The sequence below is a fragment of the Aquarana catesbeiana genome, linkage group LG04 (genome assembly GCF_042186555.1).
Source record: "Aquarana catesbeiana isolate 2022-GZ linkage group LG04, ASM4218655v1, whole genome shotgun sequence".
Taxonomy (NCBI): Eukaryota; Metazoa; Chordata; class Amphibia; order Anura; family Ranidae; genus Aquarana; species Aquarana catesbeiana.
In genome coordinates this window covers 128,989,470-129,013,060 of record NC_133327.1, presented here as the reverse complement: position 1 = coordinate 129,013,060, position 23,591 = coordinate 128,989,470, and the positions used below count along the sequence as shown (strand labels likewise).

The 23,591-nt window shown below is 41.4% G+C and overlaps 1 protein-coding gene across 50 annotated transcripts in view; it reads left to right on the top strand.

Moving 5' to 3' along the window:
* The window catches only part of LOC141139460 (apolipoprotein L6-like), a 149,272-nt gene that overhangs the window by 92,661 nt on the left and 33,020 nt on the right, over positions 1-23,591 (top strand). For 6 of the 50 annotated variants that reach the window (XM_073625556.1, XM_073625593.1, XM_073625595.1 and 3 more), the window contains 11 exons: positions 3,730-3,771; positions 3,985-4,026; positions 5,299-5,340; positions 10,368-10,424; positions 10,963-11,004; positions 11,836-11,877; positions 12,682-12,723; positions 13,037-13,063; positions 20,828-20,869; positions 21,443-21,484; positions 22,460-22,501. In XM_073625556.1, the coding sequence (XP_073481657.1) occupies positions 3,730-3,771; positions 3,985-4,026; positions 5,299-5,340; positions 10,368-10,424; positions 10,963-11,004; positions 11,836-11,877; positions 12,682-12,723; positions 13,037-13,063; positions 20,828-20,869; positions 21,443-21,484; positions 22,460-22,501 (462 nt within the window). The remainder of the gene's footprint in view (positions 1-3,729; positions 3,772-3,984; positions 4,027-5,298; positions 5,341-10,367; positions 10,425-10,962; positions 11,005-11,835; positions 11,878-12,681; positions 12,724-13,036; positions 13,064-20,827; positions 20,870-21,442; positions 21,485-22,459; positions 22,502-23,591) is intronic. The other 44 variants (XM_073625558.1, XM_073625598.1, XM_073625600.1 and 41 more) reach the window with 33 other exon arrangements.

The window sequence follows — 23,591 nt, the reverse complement described above, 5'->3', positions numbered from 1 at the left end:
CATAAATCACATATAAACAAAAAAATGCTAAATGCTGCCAAAAACTTGCATAAATCACATATAAAATCGCATATGAAACAAGAAAAATGCTAAATAAATAAAAACTTGCATAAATCAAGCAAAACTGAAGCTTGCTTCCATGCCTTACCAGCCTTACAATATACAGTCAGTATCATTGCAAAATCTAGAAAAACAGACAGCATACAATATTCCCTGAATCCACGAAAATAAATAAGAAGGTTTTTTGGTAGTTTTTCTATCTACATATAAAACCCTTTGGTGGATAAGATATAGCATAATCTATGGTTTTGGCCGTACTATACGTATGCTGCATATCAGTCTAGGCGAACACATAGCCAACATTAAAAAAGGCTTTGAAAAGCATAATGTTTCTAAGCATTATGACTTGAAACACGGACGAGACCCCAGGGGAATTACCTTTGGGGTCCTAGAGAAATACGTACCCCACTGGCGAGGCAGTAATGGGAAATGTAACATCTCATGGGCAGAGACCAATTGGATTTTCCGAATAAGTTTTTCCGACAGGTAAGGCATGGAAGCAAGCTTCTTTTTTTCACAAAATTCCCAAACAAGACTTTAATATAGCGTTATGGCAATATTGTAGTTGTCCTTTTTGGCCACAAGATGGCAGTGTGAATAGTTTTCAGAACGGACCATGCTTCAATGTGTCTGTGTCTCTCTAAACGTGATTGCATTAAGTATAACGCTATCAGCTGTGATGGATTGAGATCTGACTTTGTCTGCATCTGGTTGAACCTTACCTATAGCAGCGCTTCTCTGCTCTGCCAGCAGCCTATTTAGAGCGTCAGCGCTGGCATGTGGGCGTATCCCTGATGATGTCAGTTGTTGACGAAAGGATCGTCGGGTAGTCACGCCTACACGCTCTGTGCATGAGCGATCGCTTTTTAAATGTCTGTATACAGGACTTTTTTACTTGCTAGCAACTCTTTGTTTTAAACCTGTTTTTAAGCTAATTGGAGACTTGTGGAAGCTCCCAAACAGCATTGTATCATTTACTCCAATAAATCCTCTTGATGAAACAATATCACGCTATTTGGAGTATCATATCTTTTTTGCAAGATTTGCACAATTTTTTCAATTTGCGCTCTTTGACCTCCCTCAGTAAGGGGGGTTGCTGGCGGTCCGGTAAGCCTTCCTTTTACTAGAGGTGACGGGTATCATGAGGTCAAGCAATCACATCAAGTCACATATTCATATGAATATTTTTTAGTCACTTTTATAGACTTTTTTTTAGATATTCACAATTTTTTTTTTTCACCATATTTTTTGCACTTTTATTGTAGCACTTTCCATATATATATATATATATATATATATATATATATATATATATATATAATCTTTTGGCCTTGTATGTATTTTTCAGTTTTGCTTGATTTATGCAAGTTTTTATTTATTTAGCATTTTTCTTGTTTCATATGCGATTTTATGTGATTTATGCAAGTGTTTGGCAGTATTTAGCATTTTCTTGTTTATATGTGATTTATGGTAACACTGTTCACATTATATGGTCACGAATTTGCACTTTTTTGCAAGTTGTGCTCAACAACTTTCTTCATATATTTTATTTTAGCGCTGCACTTTTTTCTACACATTTATTTTATACCTCATATCTGGGTTATAGTGTTCAGCTGCTGCATGCTGTTTTTTTATCAAGTGCTGATATTACCCCCTTTTTTAATTTCTAGGCTGTACTGTTTGCTCATTTTTAATCCACAACATTGCAATGTGGTGCAAGCATATTCAGTCCTTAGACCATTTAATGGCTTCCGACCCCCAGGGCTGGGTGTGGTGGATTTCTAGTTCAGCACTGGAGTTAGTGAGGAAGCCCTTTCCTTTTTAATTATGGAAGGTTCTCACAATGGATGCAAGCCTGTCAGGCTGGGGTGCAGTCATGGACACCCTCTTGGTGCAGAGGACATGGGGGTGAGAGGAAGCTCACACTCCCATCAACATTCAGGAACTCAGGGTGATTCAGTTGTCCCTTTAATGCTGGACTCCAGTTTTTCACAGACATAGCCTACATCAATCACCAAAGAGGCACCAGGAGCTATGTCTCTCAAAAGGAAGCAGAAGTGATCCATTCTTGGGCAGAACATTACATTCTGGCACTGTCCACCCTTCACATACCTGGCATGGAAAATTGTCAGGTGGACTTTCTCAGTCATCAGTGTCTGGATCCTGGGGGAAAAGACCCTCCATATGGAGATCTTTCAAGCTCATTGCCACATGTGACGGACACCGAATGTGGATCTTCTGACGTCCACATTCAAAAACAAAATAGACAGGTTTTTTTTTACCAGGTCCAGGGAACCTCAAACAGCTGCTGTAAAAGTGTTGCTGTGTTTACCACTCCTCGGTACGACTACTTTTGGACATCCAAGTTGTAAGGATTTAAAGAAACCTGTATCCTGTATTATATGCTCAGGAAAATGTTTTACTTACCGGTAAAATCTGCTTCCTGGAGTGCAGTACAGAACCCCCCTTCTGTTCTCAAAACTGAGGCTAGCTTGGAGAGTAAGGGGATATATTGGGGATATCCAAGCAGCTTTTTTCCACTGTCCAATCACCTTAATGCAGCTACATATAACGCAGATGTAAGAATTTAAAGAAGCCTGTGTCTTGTACTGTACTCCAGAAGATGGATTTTACTGGTATGTCAAAAATTCTATTTTAGGTATTTAGACCCCATTAGGAGGCATTTACTAAACATTTGTAAAGCATGTACAAAGCTCAGTCTAGCTGCCTCTAAAAGCATCTGAATGTTGAATTCTGCTAAGCACTTGGTAAAGCTACAGCTAGCATTTCAGTATTCAGCAATCACAAATTGGAACTAAAGGGAGCTTAGGGGTCTTCATGAAAGCTTCTCAACACTCTTTAAAAATGTTCAATTTGCTATATACTTGCACAAACCTTTTAGCGGTAATAATGTGACTTCTCAGATTGGCCTTTCTCAGTTGATGTTGACCAAACATAACATCACTTGCCCCCCATATTGGATCATTGCCTTCCTGCAGCCCAGTTAGAACCATCTATACTCAAGACAGGCAGTCAAGCCACCATGAGACTGGAAAAATCCTTAGGGGAATGCTCTCCTTCCACCAGCTAATTTCCCTCTCCTTAGGTGTTTTATATTCTGCAACTGTTTGTACTTTTATATTGCTTCTTCATGCTCTACTTTGTATCCTTAGTGTCACTGCACAATGTAATAAAATGCTTTTTTATCCAGCTAAATTTGAAGTACTGCATGCAAATGTTACTGATTACTGTAAAACAGTGTAAAAAACATATAACACACATTACAGTGCATATAAACAAATGCTATGCCCTGTACAGTTTTAAAGATTATCTTATTTAGCAGGCAAACCCTATTAGTGAACATTTACTACAGAGCTCAGTATAACTGTTTCTAAGAGCATCTATTTGACCGCAGAATTCTGCTAAACACTTGTTAAAGCAATAGCTAATATTTCTGTATTTAGTGATCACAGACTGGAATGAAAGGGAGTTTAGAGGGCATCGTGAAAGCTTCATTTTCAAAGAGAATGTACAGCATTGACTATACTTTCTTTGTTTAGGGTTAAAAAAATAAAATTTAAATGCTTATTTTTTAGCCAGCTAAACATGAGGTATTGCGTGTGAATTTTTCATATTTACTTTCGCTTTTCACCTGTTTTAATCTTACAGGCAGATGATTTACAGGCAGATATGGGACAGTTACTGATTACGGTACAGTGTAAAAACCATATAACACACATTACATTGCATATTAACAAATACTAAGGCTCTGTATACAGAGAGGATTTTTTTTTAAACGCTAAAGTAGAACTATAGGCAGAACCTTAAAAAATTAAAATCAAAATGCTTATTTTTAGCCAGCTAAATATGAGTTATTGTGTGTTGCATATTTACTTTAGCTTTTCACCTGTTTTGTTCTTACAGGCAGATGGCTTACAGGCAGATATGGGACAGTTGCCGATGACGGTAAAACATACAGTGTAAAAACCATATAACACACATTACAGTGCATATTAACAAATAATAAGGCTCTGTACAGAGAGGATTTATTTTTTAAACCTTAAAGTAGAACTATAGAACAATTTTTTTTTAAATTTTGAATAGAGCAAGGGAGGGTTATTACCCCTGTCAGATTTTTTTTTTTTTTTTTTCTGCCATCTGTGTTCCATTGCGGAGATTTTCCTTCACTTCCGGTCCCATAGCCAAACAGGAAGTGAGAGGAAATCCCTGCAAACTAAGAGAATTTCTTGGGGACCCCCAGGTCACCAGAACTAGTGCCCCCATTGGAAGATTTTCCCTCTATTACTTTTCTGGGGACAACCCAAAATTTGGGATTTTGTTTTACTTTCACTTTCAATGATAATGGTAAACGTGACTAATAGAGAAGGTGGATCTCCCTAATGGGGGCATAGACAGCAATAAAAGCTGACAGGTGTTCTAATCCCTCTCCACTCTCTCCAAAGCAAAAAAAGTTTTACCTTTAGCCAACTTTAAGTATTAGACTAAAGATTATCATATTTGGCAGGCAAACCCCATTAGGGAACATTTACTACAGAGATCAGTCTGTTTCTAAAGCCGGCGACCAGACTTGTTGACTGGACTGGTCCGACGGAACGAATCCGTCGGACAATCCGACCGTGTGTGGGCTTCAGCGGACTTTTTCTGTCGAAAATTAGGCGGACTTTAGATTTGAATCGGGTTTCAAATCTTTCCGATGAACTCGAGTCCAGTCAAAAATTCCGTTCCTCTGTATGCTAGTCCGACGAACAAAAAAGGACGCAAGGGCAGCTATTGGCTACTGGCTATGAACTTCCTTATTCTAGTCCCCTTTGTGCGTCATCACGTTCAAACCAATGGACTTTCGAACGGATTTTAGTTCGTGTGTGGGCAAGTCCGGTCGTTCGAAAGTCCGTCGGAAAGACCGTCGGACCTTTGATGCTAAAAAGTCCGCTCGTGTGTATGCAACATTAGAGCATCTAATTGACCGTAGAATTCTGCTAAATACTTGTTAAGGCAACGGCTAATATTTCTGTATTTAGTGATCATAGACTGGAATTAAAGAGAGCTTAGGGGGCATCATGAAAGCTTCCTTTTCAAAGAGAATGTACAACATTGACTATGTTTTCTTTGTTTAGGGTTAAAAAATAAAAATGCTTATTTTTTAGCCAGCTAAATATGAGTTATTGCATGTGAATGTTGCATATTTACTTGAGCTTTTCACCTGTTTTGTTCTTACAGGCAGATGACTTACAGGCAGACATGGGACAGTTGCTGATTACGGTAAAACACAGTGTAAAAACCATATAATACACATTACAGTGCATATTAACAAATACTAAGGCTCTGTACAGAGAGGAATTTTTTGACCTTAAGTTTTCAAGATTATCATATTTAGCCGCTCAAACCCTATTAGTGAATATTTACTATAGAGCTCAGTCTAACTGTTTTTAAAAGCATCTATATGACGCAGAATTGTGATAAATACTTTGTTAACCACTTGCCGACCGCCTAACGCAGATATACGTCTGCAGAATGGCACGGGCAGGCAAAATCACGTACCTGGTACGTGATTGCCTTCCCGAGGGCGGGGGGTCCGATCGGCTTTGGTCTGAGAGCGTTCAGAGATGAGGGCGAGGCCATCCATTCGTGGCCCCCCCCCTCGCGATCGCTCGCAGCCAATTAAAATCCTCCCCTGCCTGTGTGTAGTACACACAGGCAGGGGATGTGATGTCATCTCTCCTCGGCTCGGCAGTTTCCGTTCCGGCGCCGAGGAGAGAAGACATCTGAGTGAGTACACACACACACACACACACACACAGTAGAACATGCCAGGCACACGTTTCACCCCCCAATCACCCCTCCCTGTCACACTGACACCAAGCAGTTTTTTTTTTCCTGATTACTGCATGGTGTCAGTTTGTGACAGTTAGAAGTGGTAGGGCAGTTAGTATTAGCCCCCTTTAGGTCTAGGGTACCCCCCTAACCCCCCCTAATAAAGTTTTAACCCCTTGATCACCCCCCGTCACCAGTGTCGCTAAGCGATCATTTTTCTGATCGCTGTATTAGTGTCGCTGGTGACGCTAGTTAGGGATGTAAATATTTAGATTTGCCTTCAGCGTTTTATAGCGACAGGGACCCCCATATACTGTCTAATAAATGTTTTAACCCCTTGATTGCCCCCTAGTTAACCCTTTCACCACTGATCACCGTATAACCGTTACGGTTGACGCTGGTTAGTTCGTTTATATTTTATAGTGTCAGGGCACCCGCCGTTTATTACCGAATAAAGGTTTAGCCCCCTGATCGCCCGGCGGTGATATGCGTCGCCCCAGGCAGCGTCTGATTAGCGCCAGTACCGCTAACACCCACGCACGCAGCATACGCCTCCCTTAGTGGTATAGTATCTGAACGGATCAATATCTGATCCGATCAGATCTATACTAGCGTCCCCAGCAGTTTAGGGTTCCCAAAAACGCAGTGTTAGCGGGATCAGCCCAGATACCTGCTAGCACCTGCGTTTTTCCCCTCCGCCCAGCCCACCCAAGTGCAGTATCGATCGAACACTGTCACTTACAAAACACTAAACACATAACTGCAGCGTTCGCAGAGTCAGGCCTGATCCCTGCGATCGCTAACAGTTTTTTTGGTAGCGTTTTGGTGAACTGGCAAGCATCAGCGGCCTAGTACACCCCGGTCGTAGTCAAACCAGCACTGCAATAACACTTGGTGACGTGGCGAGTCCCATAAGTGCAGTTCAAGCTGGTGAGGTGGCAAGCACAAGTAGTGTCCCGCTGCCACCAAAAAGACAATCACAGGCCCGTCGTGCCCATAATGCCCTTCCTGCTGCATTCGCCAATCCCAATTGGGAACCCACCGCTTCTGCAGCACCCGTACTTCCCCCATTCACATCCCCAACCAAATGCAGTCGGCTGCATGAGAGGCATTTTCTTTATGTCCTCCCGAGTACCCCTACCCAACGAACCCCCCCCCCAAAAAAGATGTTGTGTCTGCAGCAAGCACGGATATAGGCGTGAAACACGCTATTATTGTCCCTCCTGTCCTGACAATCCTGGTCTTTGCATTGGTGAATGTTTTGAACGCTACCATACACTAGTTGAGTATTAGTGTAGGGTACAGCATTCCACAGACTAGGCGCCATTTCACAGGGTCTCCCAAGATGCCATCGCATTTTGAGAGACCCAAACCTGGAACCGGTTACAGTTATAAAAGTTAGTTACAAAAAAAAGTGTAAAAAAAAAAAAAAAAAAAAAAAAAAACGCAAACAAAAATATAAAATAAAAAAAAATAGTTGTCGTTTTATTGTTCCCTCTCTCTCTCTCTATTCTCTCTATTGTTCTGCTCTTTTTTACTGTATTCTATTCTGCAATGTTTTATTGTTATTATATTTTATCATGTTTGCTTTTCAGGTATGCAATTTTTTATACTTTACCGTTTACTGTGCCTTATTGTTAACCATTTTTTTGTCTTCAGGTACGCCATTCACGACTTTGAGTGGTTATACCAGAATGATGCCTGCAGGTTTAGGTATCATCTTGGTATCATTCTTTTCAGCCAGCAGTCGGCTTTCATGTAAAAGCAATCCTAGCGGCTAATTAGCCTCTAGACTGCTTTTACAAGCAGTGGGAGGGAATGCCCCCCCCACCGTCTTCCGTGTTTTTCTCTGGCTATCCTGTCTCAACAGGGAACCTGAGAATGCAGCCGGTGATTCAGCCAGCTGACCATAGAGCTGATCAGAGACCAGAGTGGCTAAAAACATCTCTATGGCCTAAGGAACCGGAAGCTACGAGCATTTTATGAGTTAGATTTCGCCGGATGTAAACAGCGCCATTGGGAAATTGGGGAAGCATTTTATCACACCGATCTTGGTGTGGTCAGATGCTTTGAGGGCAGACCCCAATTTTTTCAAAAAAGAGTTCCTGTCACTACCTATTGCTATCATAGGGGATATTTACATTCCCTGAGATAACAATAAAAATGATTTAAAAAAAAAAATATGCAAGGAACAGTTTAAAAATAAGATAAAAAAGCAAAAAAAAAAAAAAAAAAAAAAAAAAAAAAAAGCACCCCTGTCCCCCCTGCTCTTGCGCTAAGGTGAACGCAAGCATCGGTCTGGCGTCAAATGTAAACAGCAATTGCACCATGCATGCGAGGTATCACCGCGAAGGTCAGATCGAGGGCAGTAATTTTAGCAGTAGACCTCCTCTGTAAATCTAAAGTGGTAACCTGTAAAGGCTTTTAAAAATGTATTCATTTTGTTGCCACTGCACGTTTGTGCGCAATTTTAAAGCATGTCATGTTTGGTATCCATGTACTCGGCCTAAGATCATCTTTTTTATTTCATCAAACATTTGGGCAATATAGTGTGTTTTAGTGCATTAAAATTTTAAAAAGTGTGTTTTTTTTTTTCCCCAAAAAATGTGTTTGAAAAATCGCTGCGCAAATACTGTGTGAAAAAAAAAATGAAACACCCACCATTTTAATCTGTAGGGTATTTGCTTTAAAAAAATATATAATGTTTGGGGGTTCAAAGTAATTTTCTTGCAAAAAAAATTTTTTTTCATGTAATCAAAAAGTGTCAGAAAGGGCTTTGTCTTCAAGTGGTTAGAAGAGTGGGTGATGTGTGACATAAGCTTCTAAATGTTGTGCATAAAATGCCAGGACAGTTCAAAACCCCCCAAATGACCCCATTTTGGAAAGTAGACACCCCAAGCTATTTGCTGAGAGGCATGTCGAGTCCATGGAATAGTTTATATTGTGACACAAGTTGCGGGAAAAAGACACTTTCTTTTTTTTTTTTTGCACAAAGTTGTCACTAAATGATATATTGTTTAAACATGCCATGGGAATATGTGAAATTACACCCCAAAATACATTCTGTTGCTTCTCCTGAGTACAGGGATACCACATGTGTGAGACTTTTTGGGAGTCTAGCCGCGCACGGGACCCCGAAAACCAAGCACCGCCTTCAGGCTTTCTAAGGGCGTGAATTTTTGATTTCACTCTTCACTGCCTATCACAGTTTCGGAGGCCATGGAATGCCCAGGTGGCAACCCCCCCCCCCCCAATGATTTGTCACTTTCCCGCAACTTGTGTCAAAATATAAAATATTCCATGGACTCAACATGCCTCAAAGCAAATAGCTTGGGGTATCTACTTTCCAAAATGGGGTCATTTGGGGGGGTTTTATGCCATCTGGGCATTTTATGGCCTTCAAAACTGTGATAGGTAGTGAGGAGTAAAATCAAAAATTTACACCCTTAGAAATCCTGAAGGCAGTGATTGGTTTTCGGGGCCCCGTACGCGGCTAGGCTCCCAAAAAGTCCCACACATGTGGTATCCCCATACTCAGGAGAAGCAGCTGAATATATTTTGGGGTGCAATTCCACATATGCCCATGGCCTGTGTGAGCAATATATCATTTAGTGACAACTTTTTGTAATTTTTTTTTTTTGTCATTATTCAATCACTTGGGACAAAAAAAATGAATATTCAATGGGCTCAACATGCCTCTCAGCAATTTCCTTGGGGTGTCTACTTTCCAAAATAGGGTCATTTGTGGGAGTTTTGTACTGCCCTGCCATTTTAGCACCTCAAGAAACAACATAGGCAGTCATAAATTAAAGGCTGTGTAAATTCCAGAAAATGTACCCTAGTTTGTAGGCGCTATAACTTTTGCGCAAACCAATAAATATACACTTATTGACATTTTTTCTACCAAAGACATGTGGCCGAATACATTTTGGCCTAAATGTATGACTAAAATTGAATTTATTGGATTTTTTTTTAGAACAAAAAGTAGAAAATATCTTTTTTTTTTTTTTCTAAATTTTCGGTCTTTTTCTGTGTATAGCGCAAAAAATAAAAACGGCAGAGGTGATCAAATACCATCAAAAGAAAGCTCTATTTGTGGGAAGAAAAGGATGCAAATTTCGTTTGGGTACAGCATTGCATGACCGCGCAATTAGCAGTTAAAGCGACGCAGTGCCAAATTGTAAAAGTGTTCTGGTCAGGCAGGGGGTAAATCCTTCCGGGGCTGAAGTGGTTAAAGCAACAGCTAACATTTCTGTATTTAGTGATCATAGACTGGAATGAAAGGGAGCTTAGGGGGCATCATGAAAACTTCATTTTCAAAGAGAATGTTGTACATCATTGACTATATTTTCTTTCTTTGTTTAGGGTTAAAAAAATAAAATGAAAATGCTTATTTTTTTAACCAGCTAAATATGAGGTATTGCATGTGAATTTTGCATATTTATTTTAGCTTTTCACCTATTTTGCTCTTACAGGCAGATGACTTACCGGCAGGTGACTTAAAGGCAGATATGGGACAGTTGCTGATTACGGTAAAGGAGGGTTGTACCCCCTGTCAGATTTTATTTCATCATCGGTGTCCCGTTGCAGAGATTTCAATTCCTGTCCCATAGCCAAACGGGAAGTATGAGGAAATCCCCACAAATTAAGAGAATTCTTTAGGGACTTTTCTTTGTTTAGGGTTAAAAAAATAAAATTAAAATGCTTATTTTTTTTTAGCCAGCTAAATATGTGGTATTGCATGTGAATTTTGCATATTTACTTTAGCTTTTCATCTTATAATTTAACTGTTTCTTAGAGCATCTAATTGACCGTAGAATTCTGCTAAATACTTGTTAAAGCAACGGCTAATATTTCTGTATTTAGTGATCACAGACTGGAAAGAAAGGGAGATTAGGGGGCATCATGAAAACTTCCTTTTCAAAGAGAATGTACAACATTGACTATATTTTCTTTGTTTAGGGTTAAAAAATAAAAATAAAAATGCTTATTTTTAGCCAGCTAAATATGAGTTATTGCATGTGAATATTGCATATTTACTTTAGCTTTTCACCTGTTTTGTTCTTACAGGCAGATGACTTACAGGCAGATATGGGACAGTTGCTGATTACGGTAAAACATACAGTGTAAAAACAATATAATACACATTACAGTGCATATTAACAAATACTGAGGCTCTGTACAGAAAGGAATGTTTTAACCTTAAAGAGGAGTTCCACCCAGGGGGTCCAGTAAAAAAAAAAATTAAAAGTCAGCAGCTACAAATACTGCAGCTGCTGACTTGGACACTTACCTGTCCCTGGGTCCAGCGATGCGGGGGATCGAAGCCCCGCTCGTCTTCCCCTCCATTCAGCGGCGCCGGCATTGCAACTGTGGGCGCCAGGCTGTGGCTTCACAGCCTGGCACCCACTCCGAATGCGCGAGCGGTGCCGCGCGCTGTGATTGGCCACTCAGTCACCTGGGACCTGTAATGGGTCCCAGATGATTGACAGGAGAAAGGGAGCAGAGCGGAGCCCTTCCTGTGCCGAGGGGGAAGTGATGTCACCAGCCCAGGCACTGGAGGGGGCAGACTATGAGGGACCCCCTAGCAACAGGCATTTAGAGGTAAAATTAAAAAAAAAAAATATCCAAATGTTTTTTTTTTGTTTTTTTTTTTTAGGATTTTTCATGTATTTTTGTTTTTTTGGGTGGAACCCCACTTTAAGTTTTGAAGATTATCATATTTAGCAGGCAAACCCTATTAGTGAACATTTACTATAGAGCTCAGTCTAACTGTTTTTAAAAGCATCTATATAATTCTGATAGATACTTGTTAAAGCATCAGCTAACATTTCTGTATTTAGTGATCATAGACTGGAATAAAAGGGAGCTTAGGGGGCATCATGAAAACTTCATTTTCAAAGAGAATGTTGTATATCATTGACACCTGTTTTGTTCTTACAGGCAGATGACTTACAGGCAGATATGGGACAGTTGCCGATTACGGTAAAACATACAGTGTAAAAACCATATAACACACATTACAGTGCATATTAACAAATGCTATGGCTCTGTACAGAGGATTTTTTTTAAAACCTTAAAGTAGAACTATAAGCAAAACCTTTTTATTCTAAATAGAACAAGGGAGGGTTATTACCCCTGTCAGATTTTCTTTTTCGCCATCTGTGTTTCATTGCGGAGATTTCCCTTCACTTCCTGTCCCATAGCCAAACAGGGAGTGAGACGAAATCCCAGTAAATTAAGGGAATTTCTTGGGGACCCCCAGGTCATCAGGACTAGTGCCCCATTGGAAAATTTTCCCTCTATTACTTTTCTGGGGACAACCCAAAATTTGGGATTTTCTTTTACTTTCGCTTTCAATGATAATGGTAAACGTGACTAATGGAGAAGGTGAATCTCCCTAATGGGGGCATAGACAGTAATAAAAGCTGACAGGTGTTCTAATCCCTCTCCACTCTCTCCAAAGCAAAAATAAAAGCTTTGCCTTTAGTTATAATTTAACTGTTTCTAAGAGCATCTAATTGACCGTAGAATTCTTCTAAATACTTGTTAAAGCAACGGCTAATATTTCTGTATTTAGTGATCACAGACTGGAATGAAAGGGAGCTTAGGGGGCATCATGAAAGCTTCCTTTTCAAAGAGAATGTATAACATTGACTATATTCTATATTCTATATTTAGGGTTAAAAAATAAAAATAAAAATGCTTATTTTTAGCCAGCTAAATATGAGTTATTGCATGTGACTGTTGCATATTTACTTTAGCTTTTTACCTGTTTTGTTCTTACAGGCAGATGACTTACAGGCAGATATGGGACAGTTGCTGATTACGGTAAAACATACAGTGTAAAAACCATATAATACACATTACAGTGCATATTAACAAATACTGAGGCTCTGTACAGAGAGGATTTTTTTAACCTTATGTTTTGAAGATGATCATATTTAGCAGGCAAACCCTATTAGTGAACATTTACTACAGAGCTCAGTTTAGAATGCACCTATAGGCCCTGAGCTGGCCTTTTTTTTAAGAATAATCAAAATGGTATGCTAAATGGAATTTACTACTTGGCAATGTGAGGACATTTTCATATCTGAAAATACTGATATACCAAAGATGTTGATATAACTTTTTGTTCTTACAGGAAGACAAGGAACAGTTGCTGGATACGGTAATCTAAAATATACATTGTAAAAATCTATACAACACACAATATAATGCATATTAACAAACACTAAAGCCTCGTACACACAGTACGATTGTTGGACAATCGAGCGTCTGATTTTTGTCAAAAGGGCGTGTGCCAGGACCTTGTCTGGCATACTAAGGTTACACAAATTGTCATGCCACAAACATGAATGTAGTGACGTACTACGAGGAATTTCAGCTCTTGAGTGCCCCCCTTTGGGCCCCTTCTGCTAATTTTGTCTTTGGTGAGCATTGATTCCGAGTTGTACTTTTGTGTGATGGATTTGTGTACTGACCATCCGAAAATCTGACGTGGAGCTGTCGTTTCACAAAAATTTACTAGCCTGTCATCCAACATTTGTTGGCCGAAAATTGAAAAACAATTGTTGAAAGGAGCGTACTAACAGTAAGAACTTCGGACAACAGCCTGTCAAATGACAATCCCCTTCTGATTTTTGTACCGTGTGTATGAGGCTTAAGGCTGTAATATCAGCATTTAGGGCTGGTTCACACCATGCCCGCACATTAATCTTACAGGAACCTGCTGTGCTTCACATGCGGTTCTGTGGGGTGCGATTTCAGCCTATTCACTTTGAATGGGCTACAATCACACCATATGGCACCAAAGTAGTGCATGCACTGAAATTACCATGGAATCCAGTGCAACTAGACAGGGCCCTCCCTGTCCATAGTCTTTCTGCCCATGACAAATGTAGCACTATTCCCGCAGGGGTTGCAGATGACTGGTTTCCATACTCCTGCACAGCCAGACAACAAGTTTTTTCAACATTCATCCAGACACAAGGAACAGTTTTTGAGCTTGGTATTTGTTGTTTATTAGTGGTAATAACTTGGATGGGGAATAGGAATTATGGGATGCCCAGCTTGATTATAACAGGGACACCATCCTCCCTATGTACATGGTCCAGAACTGTCCTCCTTCCTGGACACTGACAGTCTCTGATGATCAAAAATGCAAAAGCACCTTAAAGTGGATGTAAACCCGACATTTTTTTTTCTTTTTTTGATGTCATAATGTAGAGTTTATTTGAGCCCAGTCTTGCCACACAGAGTTCATCCAGCTCTGAGCAATCCTCTTTTATTATTCATTGAGATAAAACTTGACAAACAGAGGAAAACTTTGTCAAATCCTCCCCCTTGCTGTGAGTGACAGGTGATTTACATATCTCGTGCACTAGCCTAAGACATGCATTATTTTTTAATCCCTCCCACTCCTTTCTTCAGCAGCTCTGCAAGGATTGGCTGTTCCACACCTCAGCATGATTTGGCATGCTGAAGTCATGTAGTTACTTTCCTGTCTTTTCACTGGATGTTAGAGATCATAGCAGAAGCTCAGTGTAAGAAACACACAAGAGAAAATGCATATTGACAAGGGGAGTGTAGAGGTGGGTGGGGAGTCTACTGACATCACGACTCCACCCACCGAGCTCCAGACAACAGACCCACCCACAGAATCTGCAGTTTTTCAGGTCTCATAACAGACAGAGGGGAGACATTTGACAGGTAAAGATGCCACGCAGGAGGCATGTATATCCTTATAGATGACCCCTATGGCAGTAGTTTAGAAAGGATGACATTGGGTTTACATCCACTTTAAGGACTAGGAACTCTTAAAAAAAAGTAACACAACCTATTGTAGGCTGCGTACTGGAGTATCTCCAACTCCACTGTAGACACTGATCCCAGCTCTACTGAGTGCAAGAACAACCAGCCCACCTGGCTGCTTCTTCACCAGCCCACCCAGCTGCTCCAAACATCTCCCAGGACAAGGGAAAGGAAAGATTAAGAACAATGCTGTCTTCCTGAAAGGCTTGCTACATGTGGCAGTCTCTCCCTCGTGAATCCCTAGGTGTGCTGATGTACTCACACTGTCCTCCTTACTTTGCTGCTTCTTAGGCAAGATTCCTCCTCCCAAGCCAGCCCGAGCTCCGGCCTGAGGCAAAGCCCCCCCCAGGAGTTCCCCTCCAAGGCCACCGACAGTCTCCTCAGCACTCCATCTTTCACCTAACTCCCTGCTAGTCTGAGTCATCCATATTTAAGGACTGGCTCAACCACCCTGCCAGGCACACTGCCTAGGGATTGGCCAAGTTCCCCTAAGTATGCAGATCAACCCTCTTGGCTTCCGCCAACTAACTTCTAGAAATTTCTAGAACCAGGGGCTGTACTGTTTGCCCATTTTTAATCCACAAAATTGCAATGTGGTGCAGGTATATTCAGTCCTTAGACCATTTTATTGCTTCCTACCCCAAGGTTTGGTGTGGTGGATTTCCAGTTCAGCACTGGAGTTAGGGGGGAAGCCCTTTCCTTTTCAATTATGGAAGGTTCTCACAATGGATGCAAGCCTGTCAGGCTGGGGTGCAGTCCTGGACAGCCTCTTGGTGCAGAGGACATGGGGGTGAGAGGAAGCTCTCTCTCCCATCAACATTCAGGAACTCAGGGTGATTCAGTTTTCCCTTTAATGCTGGACTCCAGTTTCACAGCCATAGCCTACATCAATCACCAAAGAGGCACCAGGAGCTATGTCTCTCAAAAGGAAGCAGAATTGATCTATTCTTGGGCAGAACTTTACATTCTGGCACTGTCCACCCTTCACATACCAGGCATGGAAAATTGTCAGGTGGACTTTCTCAGTCATCAGTGTCTGGATCCCGGGGAAAAGGCCCTCCATATGGAGGTCTTTCAAGGTCATTGCCACGTGTAATGGACACCAAATGTGGATCTTCTGGCGTCCACATTCAACAACAAAATGGACAGGTTTTTTTTACCAGGTCCAGGGAACCTCAAACAGCTGCAGTAAAAGTGTTGCTGTGTTTCCCGCTCCTCGGTTGACTACTTTTGGACATCCAAGTTGTAAGGATTTAAAGAAACCTGTATCCTGTATTATATGCTCAGGAAAATAAGTTTTACTTACCGGTAAAATCTGTTTCCTGGGGTGCAGTACAGAACCACCCTTCTGTTCTCAAAACTGAGGCTAGCTTGGAGAGTAAGGGGATATATTGGGGATATCCAAGCAGCTTTTTTCCACTGTCCAATCACCTTAATGCAGCTACATAAAACCCAGATGTAAGAATTTAAAGAAGCCTGTGTCTTTTACTGTACTCCAGAAGATGGATTTTACTGGTATGTCAAATTCTATTCTGGGTATTTAGACCCCACTGGAGGCGTTTACTAAACATTTGTAAAGTATGAGAGCTCAATCTAGCTGCCTCCAAAAGCATCTGAATGTCTGTTGAATTCTGCTAAGCACTTGGTAAAGCTACAGCTAGCATTTTCGGTATTGAGCAATCACAAATTGGAACTAAAGGGAGCTTAGGGGTCTTCATGAAAGCTTCTCAACACTTTTTAAAAAGAATGTTCAATTTGCTATATATTTGCACAAACCTGTTAGCTCATTATATAGTATAGTAGGGATGAGCCGAACACCCCCCTGTTCGGTTCGCACCAGAACATGCGAACAGGAAAAAAGTTCGTTCGAACATGCGAACACCGTTAAAGTCTATGGGACACGAACATGAATAATCAAAAGTGCTAATTTTAAAGGCTTATATGCAAGTTATTGTCATAAAAAGTGTTTGGGGACCTGGGTCCTGCCCCAGGGGACATGGATCAATGCAAAAAAAAGTTTTAAAAACGGCCGTTTTTTCAGGAGCAGTGATTTTAATAATGCTTAAAGTCAAACAATAAAAGTGTAATATCCCTTTAAATTTCGTACCTGGGGGGTGTCTATAGTATGCCTGTAAAGGGGCGCATGTTTCCTGTGTTTAGAACAGTCTGACAGCAAAATGACATTTTGAAGGAAAAAACTCATTTAAAACTACCCGCGGCTATTGCATTGCCGACAATACACATAGAAGTTCATTGATAAAAACGGCATGGGAATTCCCCAAAGGGGAACCCCGAACCAAAATTAAAAAAAAAAATGACGTGGGAGTCCTCCTAAATTCCATACCAGGCCCTTCAGGTCTGGTATGGATATTAAGGGGAACCCCGGCCAAAATTTAAAAAAAAAAATGACGTGGGGTTCCCCCTAAATTCCATACCAGACCCGGATTTTAAGGGGAACCCCGCGCCAAAAAAAAAAAAAAAAAACCGGCGTGGGGTCCCCCAAAAAATCCATACCAGACCCTTATCCGAGCACGCAAAAGAGGGGGGGACGAGAGTGCGGCCCCCCCTCCCTCCTGAACCGTACCAGGCCACATGCCCTCAACATTGGGAGGGTGCTTTGGGGTAGCCCCCCAAAACACCTTGTCCCCATGTTGATGAGGACAAGGGCCTCATCCCCACAACCCTGGCCGGTGGTTGTGGGGGTCTGCGGGCGGGGGGCTTATCGGAATCTGGAAGCCCCCTTTAACAAGGTGATACCCAGATCCCGGCCCCCCCCCTGTGTGAAATGGTAAGGGGGTACATAAGTACCCCTACCATTTCACGAAAAAAGTGTCAAAAATGTTAAAAATGACAAGAGACAGGTTTTTGACAATTCCTTTATTTAAATGCTTCTTCTTTCTTCTATCTTCCTTCATCTTCTGGTTCTTCTGGCTCTTCTGGTTCTTCTGGTTCTTCCTCCGGCGTTCTCGTCCAGCATCTCCTCCGCGGCGTCTTCTGTCTTCTTCTCCTCGGGCCGCTCCGCACCCATGGCATGGGGGGGAGGCTCCCGCTCTTCTCTTCTTCTCTTCTTCTCTTCTTCATTTTCTTCTCCGGGCCGCTCCGCAATCCATGCTGGCATGGAGGGAGGCTCCCGCTGTGTGACGGCGCTCCTCGTCTGACAGTTCTTAAATAACGGGGGGGCGGGGCCACCCGGTGACCCCGCCCCCCTCTGACGCACGGTGACTTGACGGGACTTCCCTGTGGCATTCCCCGTGACGTCACAGGGAAGTCCCGTCAAGTCACCGTGCGTCAGAGGGGGGCGGGGTCACCGGGTGGCCCCGCCCCCCCGTTATTTAAGAACTGTCAGACGAGGAGCGCCATCACACAGCGGGAGCCTCCCTCCATGCCAGCATGGATTGCGGAGCGGCCCGGAGAAGAAAATGAAGAAGAAGAGAAGAAGAGAAGAAGAGAAGAAGAGAAGAAGAGAAGAGCGGGAGCCTCCCCCCCATGCCATGGGTGCGGAGCGGCCCGAGGAGAAGAAGATAGAAGACGCCGCGGAGGAGATGCTGGACGAGAACGCCGGAGGAAGAACCAGAAGAGCCAGAAGAGCCAGAAGAACCAGAAGAACCAGAAGATGAAGGAAGATAGAAGAAGCATTTAAATAAAGGAATTGTCAAAAACTGTCTCTTGTCATTTTTAACATTTTTGACACTTTTTTCGTGAAATGGTAGGGGTACTTATGTACCCCCTTACCATTTCACACAGGGGGGGGGCCGGGATCTGGGGGTCACCTTGTTAAAGGGGGCTTCCAGATTCCGATAAGCCCCCCGCCCGCAGACCCCCACAACCACCGGCCAGGGTTGTGGGGATGAGGCCCTTGTCCTCATCAACATGGGGACAAGGTGTTTTGGGGGGCTACCCCAAAGCACCCTCCCAATGTTGAGGGCATGTGGCCTTGTACGGTTCAGGAGGGAGGGGGGGCCGCACTCTCGTCCCCCCCTCTTTTCCTGCGGCCTGCCAGGTTGCGTGCTCGGATAAGGGTCTGGTATGGATTTTTGAGGGGACCCCACGCCGTTTTTTTTTATTTTTTTGGCGCGGGGTTCCCCTTAAAATCCATACCAGACCTGAAGGGTCTGGTATGGAATTTAGGGGGAACCCCACTTCATTTTTTTTTTTAAATTTTGGCCGGGGTTCCCCTTAATATCCATACCAGACCTGAAGGGCCTGGTATGGAATTTAGGGGGACCCCCACGTCATTTTTTTTTTTTAAATTTTGGTTCGGGGTTCCCCTTTGGGGAATTCCCATGCCGTTTTTATCAATGAACTTCTATGTGTATTGTCGGCAATGCAATAGCCGCGGGTAGTTTTAAATGAGTTTTTTCCTTCAAAATGTCATTTTGCTGTCAGACTGTTCTAAACACAGGAAACATGCGCCCCTTTACAGGCACACTATAGACACCCCCCAGGTACGAAATTTAAAGGGATATTACACTTTTATTGATTGACTTTAAGCATTATTAAAATCACTGCTCCTGAAAAAACGTCCGTTTTTAAAACTTTTTTTTGCATTGATCCATGTCCCCTGGGGCAGGACCCAGGTCCCCAAACACTTTTTATGACAATAACTTGCATATTAGCCTTTAAAATTAGCACTTTTGATTTCTCCCATAGACTTTTAAAGGGTGTTCCGCGGCATTCGAATTTGCCGCGAACACCCCAAATTGTTCTCTGTTCGGTGAACTTGCGAACAGCCAATGTTCGAGTCGAACATGAGTTCGACTCGAACTCGAAGCTCATCCCTATAGTATAGTAATAATATGACTTCTCAGATTGGCCTTTCTCAGTTGATGTTGACCAAACATAACATCACATGCCCCCCATACTGGATCATTGCCTTCCTGCAGCCCAGTTAGACCATCTGTACTCGAGAGAGGCAGTCAAGCCACCATGAGACTGGAAAAGTCCTTAGGGGAATGCTCTGCTTCCACCAGCTAATTTCCCTCACTTTAGGTGTTTTATATTCTGCAACTGTTTGTACTTTATGATGCTTCTTCAAGCTCTACTTTGTATCCTTAGTGTCACTGCACAATGGAATAAAATGTTTTTTTATCAAGCTAAATTTGAAGTACTGCATGCAAATTTAGCTTTGCATCGGTTTTGTCCTTACAGGCAGATATGGGACAGTTGCTGATTACTGTAAAAAATAGTGTAAAAAAAAATATATAACACACATTACAGTGCATATTAACAAATACTATGTCCTGTACAGTTTTAAAGATTATCTTATTTAGCAGGCAAACCCTATTAGTGAACATTTACTACAGTTCAGTCTAACTGTTATATACTAAGGCTCTGTACAGAGAGGATTTTTTTTTAAACCTTTAAGTAGAACTATAGGCAAAACCTTTTTTTTCAATTTTGAATAGAGCAAGGGAGGGTTATTACCCCTGTCAGATTTTTTTTCTGCCATCTGTGTTCCATTGCGGAGATTTTCCTTCACTTCCTGTCCCATAGCAAAACAGGAAGTAAGAGGAAATCCCTGCAAACTAAGAGAATTTCGTGGGGACCCCCAGGTCATCAACTAGTGCCCCCATTGGAAGATTTTCCCTCTTTTCTGGGGACAACTCAAAATTTGGCATTTTGTTTTACTTTCAATGATAATGGTAAACATGACTAATGGAGAAGGCGAATCTCCCTAATGGGGTCATAGACAGCAATAAAAGCTTACATGTGTTCTAATCCCTCTCCACTCTCTCCAAAGCAAAAATAAAAGTTTTACCTTTAGTTATACTTTAAGTTTTAAAGATTATCATATATGGCAGACAAACCCCATTAGTGAACATTTACTACAGAGATCAGTCTAACTGTTTCTAAGTGCATCTAGTTGACCGTAGAATTCTGCTAAATACTTGTTAAAGCAACAGCTAATATTTCTGTATTTAGTGATCACAGACTGGAATTAAAGAGAGCTTAAGGGGCATCATGAAAGCTTCCTTTTCAAAGAGAATGTACAACATTGACTATATTTTCTTTGTTTAGGGTTAAAAAATAAAAATGCTTATTCTTTAGCCAGCTAAATATAAGTTATTGCATGTGAATGTTGTGTATTTACTTTAGCTTTTCACCTGTTTTGTTCTTACAGGCAGATGACTTACAGGCAGATATGGGACAGTTGCTGATTACGGTAAAACATACGGTGTAAAAACTATATAACACACATTACAGTGCATATTAACAAATACTGAGGCTCTGTACAGAGAGGATTTTTTTAACCTTAAGTTTTGAAGATTATCATATTTAGCAGGCAAACCCTATTGGTGAACATTTCCTATAGAGCTCAGTCTAACTGTTTTTAAAAGCATCTATATGACCGCAGAATTCTGATAAATACTTGTTAATCAACAGCTAACATGTCTGTATTTAGTGATCATAGACTGGAATAAAGGGGAGCTTAGGGGGCATCATGAAAACTTCATTTTTAAAGAGAATGTTGTATACTTACAGGCAGATATGGGACAGTTACTGATAACGGTAAAGGAGGGTTGTACCCCTGTCAGATTTTATTTCATCATCTGTGTGCCTGTGTCAGGAAGTATGAGGAAATCCCTGCAAATTAAGAGAATTCTTTAGGGACTTTTATTTATTTAGGGTTAAAAAAATAAAATGAAAATGCTTATTTTTTAGCCACCTAAATATGTGGTATTGCATGTGAATGTTGCATATTTACTTTAGCTTTTCACCTGTTTTGTTCTTACAGGCAGATGACTTACAGGCAGACATGGGACAGTTGCTGATTGCGGTAAAACATACAGTGTAAAAACCATATAACACACATTACAGTGCATATTAACAAATACAACGGCTCTGTACAGAGGATTTTTTTTAAACCTTAAAGTAGAACTATAGGCAAAACCTCTTTTTAAAAAAAAAATTGAATAGAGCAAGGGTGGGTTATTACCCCTGTCAGATTTGTTGCCCTCATCTGTGTTCCATTGTGGAGATTTCCCTTCACTTCCTGTCCCATAGCTAAACAGGAAGTGAGCAGAAATCCCTGCAAACAAAGGGAAGGCTCTGTACCCCCTTAATGACCAGGCCATTTTTTGCGATTTGGCACTGTTATTTTAACTGACCGAAACAAAATTGATGTTCTCTTTTTCCCCAAAAATAGAGCTTTCTTTTGGTGGTATTGGATCACCTCTGCAGGTTTTATTTTTTTGCGCTATAAACAAAAAATGAGCAACAATTTTGAAAAAAAACCCCAATATTTTTTACTTTCTGCTATAAAACATAATCCAATAAAAATATGTAAAATCTAATTTCTTCATCAGTTTAGGTCAATTTGTATTCTGCTACAGATTTTTGGTAAAAAAATCCCAATTAACCTCTATTGGTTGGTTTGCGCAAAAGTCATCGCATCTACAAACAAATCCCTGCTAACTAAGGGAATTTCTTGGGGACCCCTAGGTCATCAGAACTAGTGCCCCCATTGGAAGATTTTCCCTCTATTACTTTCTTGGGGAAAACCCCAAATTTGGGATTTTCTTTTACTTTCATTTTCAATGATAATGGTAAACATGACTAATCGAGAAGGTGAATCTCCCTAACGATGGTACAGACCTCATTAAAAGCTGACAGGGGGTCTAATCCCTCTCCACTCTGTCCAAAACAAAAAAAAAAAAAATTAAAATGCTTATTTTTTAGCCAGCTACACATGAGGTATTACATGTGAATATTGCATACTTACTTTAGCTTTTCATCTGTTTTATTCTTACAGACGGATGATGTACAGGAAGATATGGAACAGTTGATGGATACGGTAATCTAAATGATAGACTGTAAAAATCATACAACATATGTTACAATGCATGTTAACAACACTAATGCCGCGTACACACAGTCAGAATTTCCGACAACAAATGTTCGATGGGAGCTTGTTGTCGGAAATTCCAACCGTGTGTAGGCTCCATCGGACATTTTCCGTAGGAATTTCCGACAAACAAAATACAAAATTTGAGATCTGGATCTCAAATTTTCCGACAACAAAATCCGTTGTCGTAAATTCCGAGCGTCTGTAGACAATTTTGATGCACAAAATTCCACGCATGCTCAATCAAGTACGAGACGGAATCGCTCGTTCTGGTAAAACAAGCGTTCGTAATGGAGATAGCACATTCATCACGCTGCAAATTTTAAAATCTTTTAATACAGCGCATTCTCTTCTTCTTTATAATGCTTGAATAATGAAGTTGTTTTGCTGCTGATATTCACAGAGTTCTGACAAACTGATTTCTTTATTATTTCTTGTGATCTCCTGAATCTACCTGCCTACTCACAAACAAACTGTCCTTTTTGAAGTAAAACACATAGGCAAGTATTTTGTGAATCAAAAATATACATTTATTAGGGGGTCATAAGAAAATAAAGAGGAAGGCAACGCTGGAGAAACTGGTGAAATTGGCGATGCCTTTGTATCTCATGGCACACATCCACTATTTTACAGGCAAAATTGGTAGCCTGAGGAGTCCATATAATAGTGATCACAATCCGGTCCAGGACTCCAAGAGATCAGGAACAGCAGCAGATGACATATATGTCCCCAGGCTGTGGTCATACCACAGCCTGCGTCTTTTGTCAGACCAGACTGAACCCAGGCCATCACACTCTTGTCTTCCTTCCACGCTTGCTTCCAGGCAGTGGCTGTGGTGTTGGAGTTGTGGCAGGAGGTGAAGGATGGTCGAACTCGCACAGATGGGTTTTGGTTGTGAGTTAGCCCCCCAACCCCTTATTTAGGGTCAGATACATCATTTCCTCACAGATGAGGAGTTGGCCCTCCTCCATTTCCTGCATTTTGCATGCAGCCATGGAGGCAAAGGCCTCTTGAAGAGTGGGGGTGGTTCTGAGGGCAG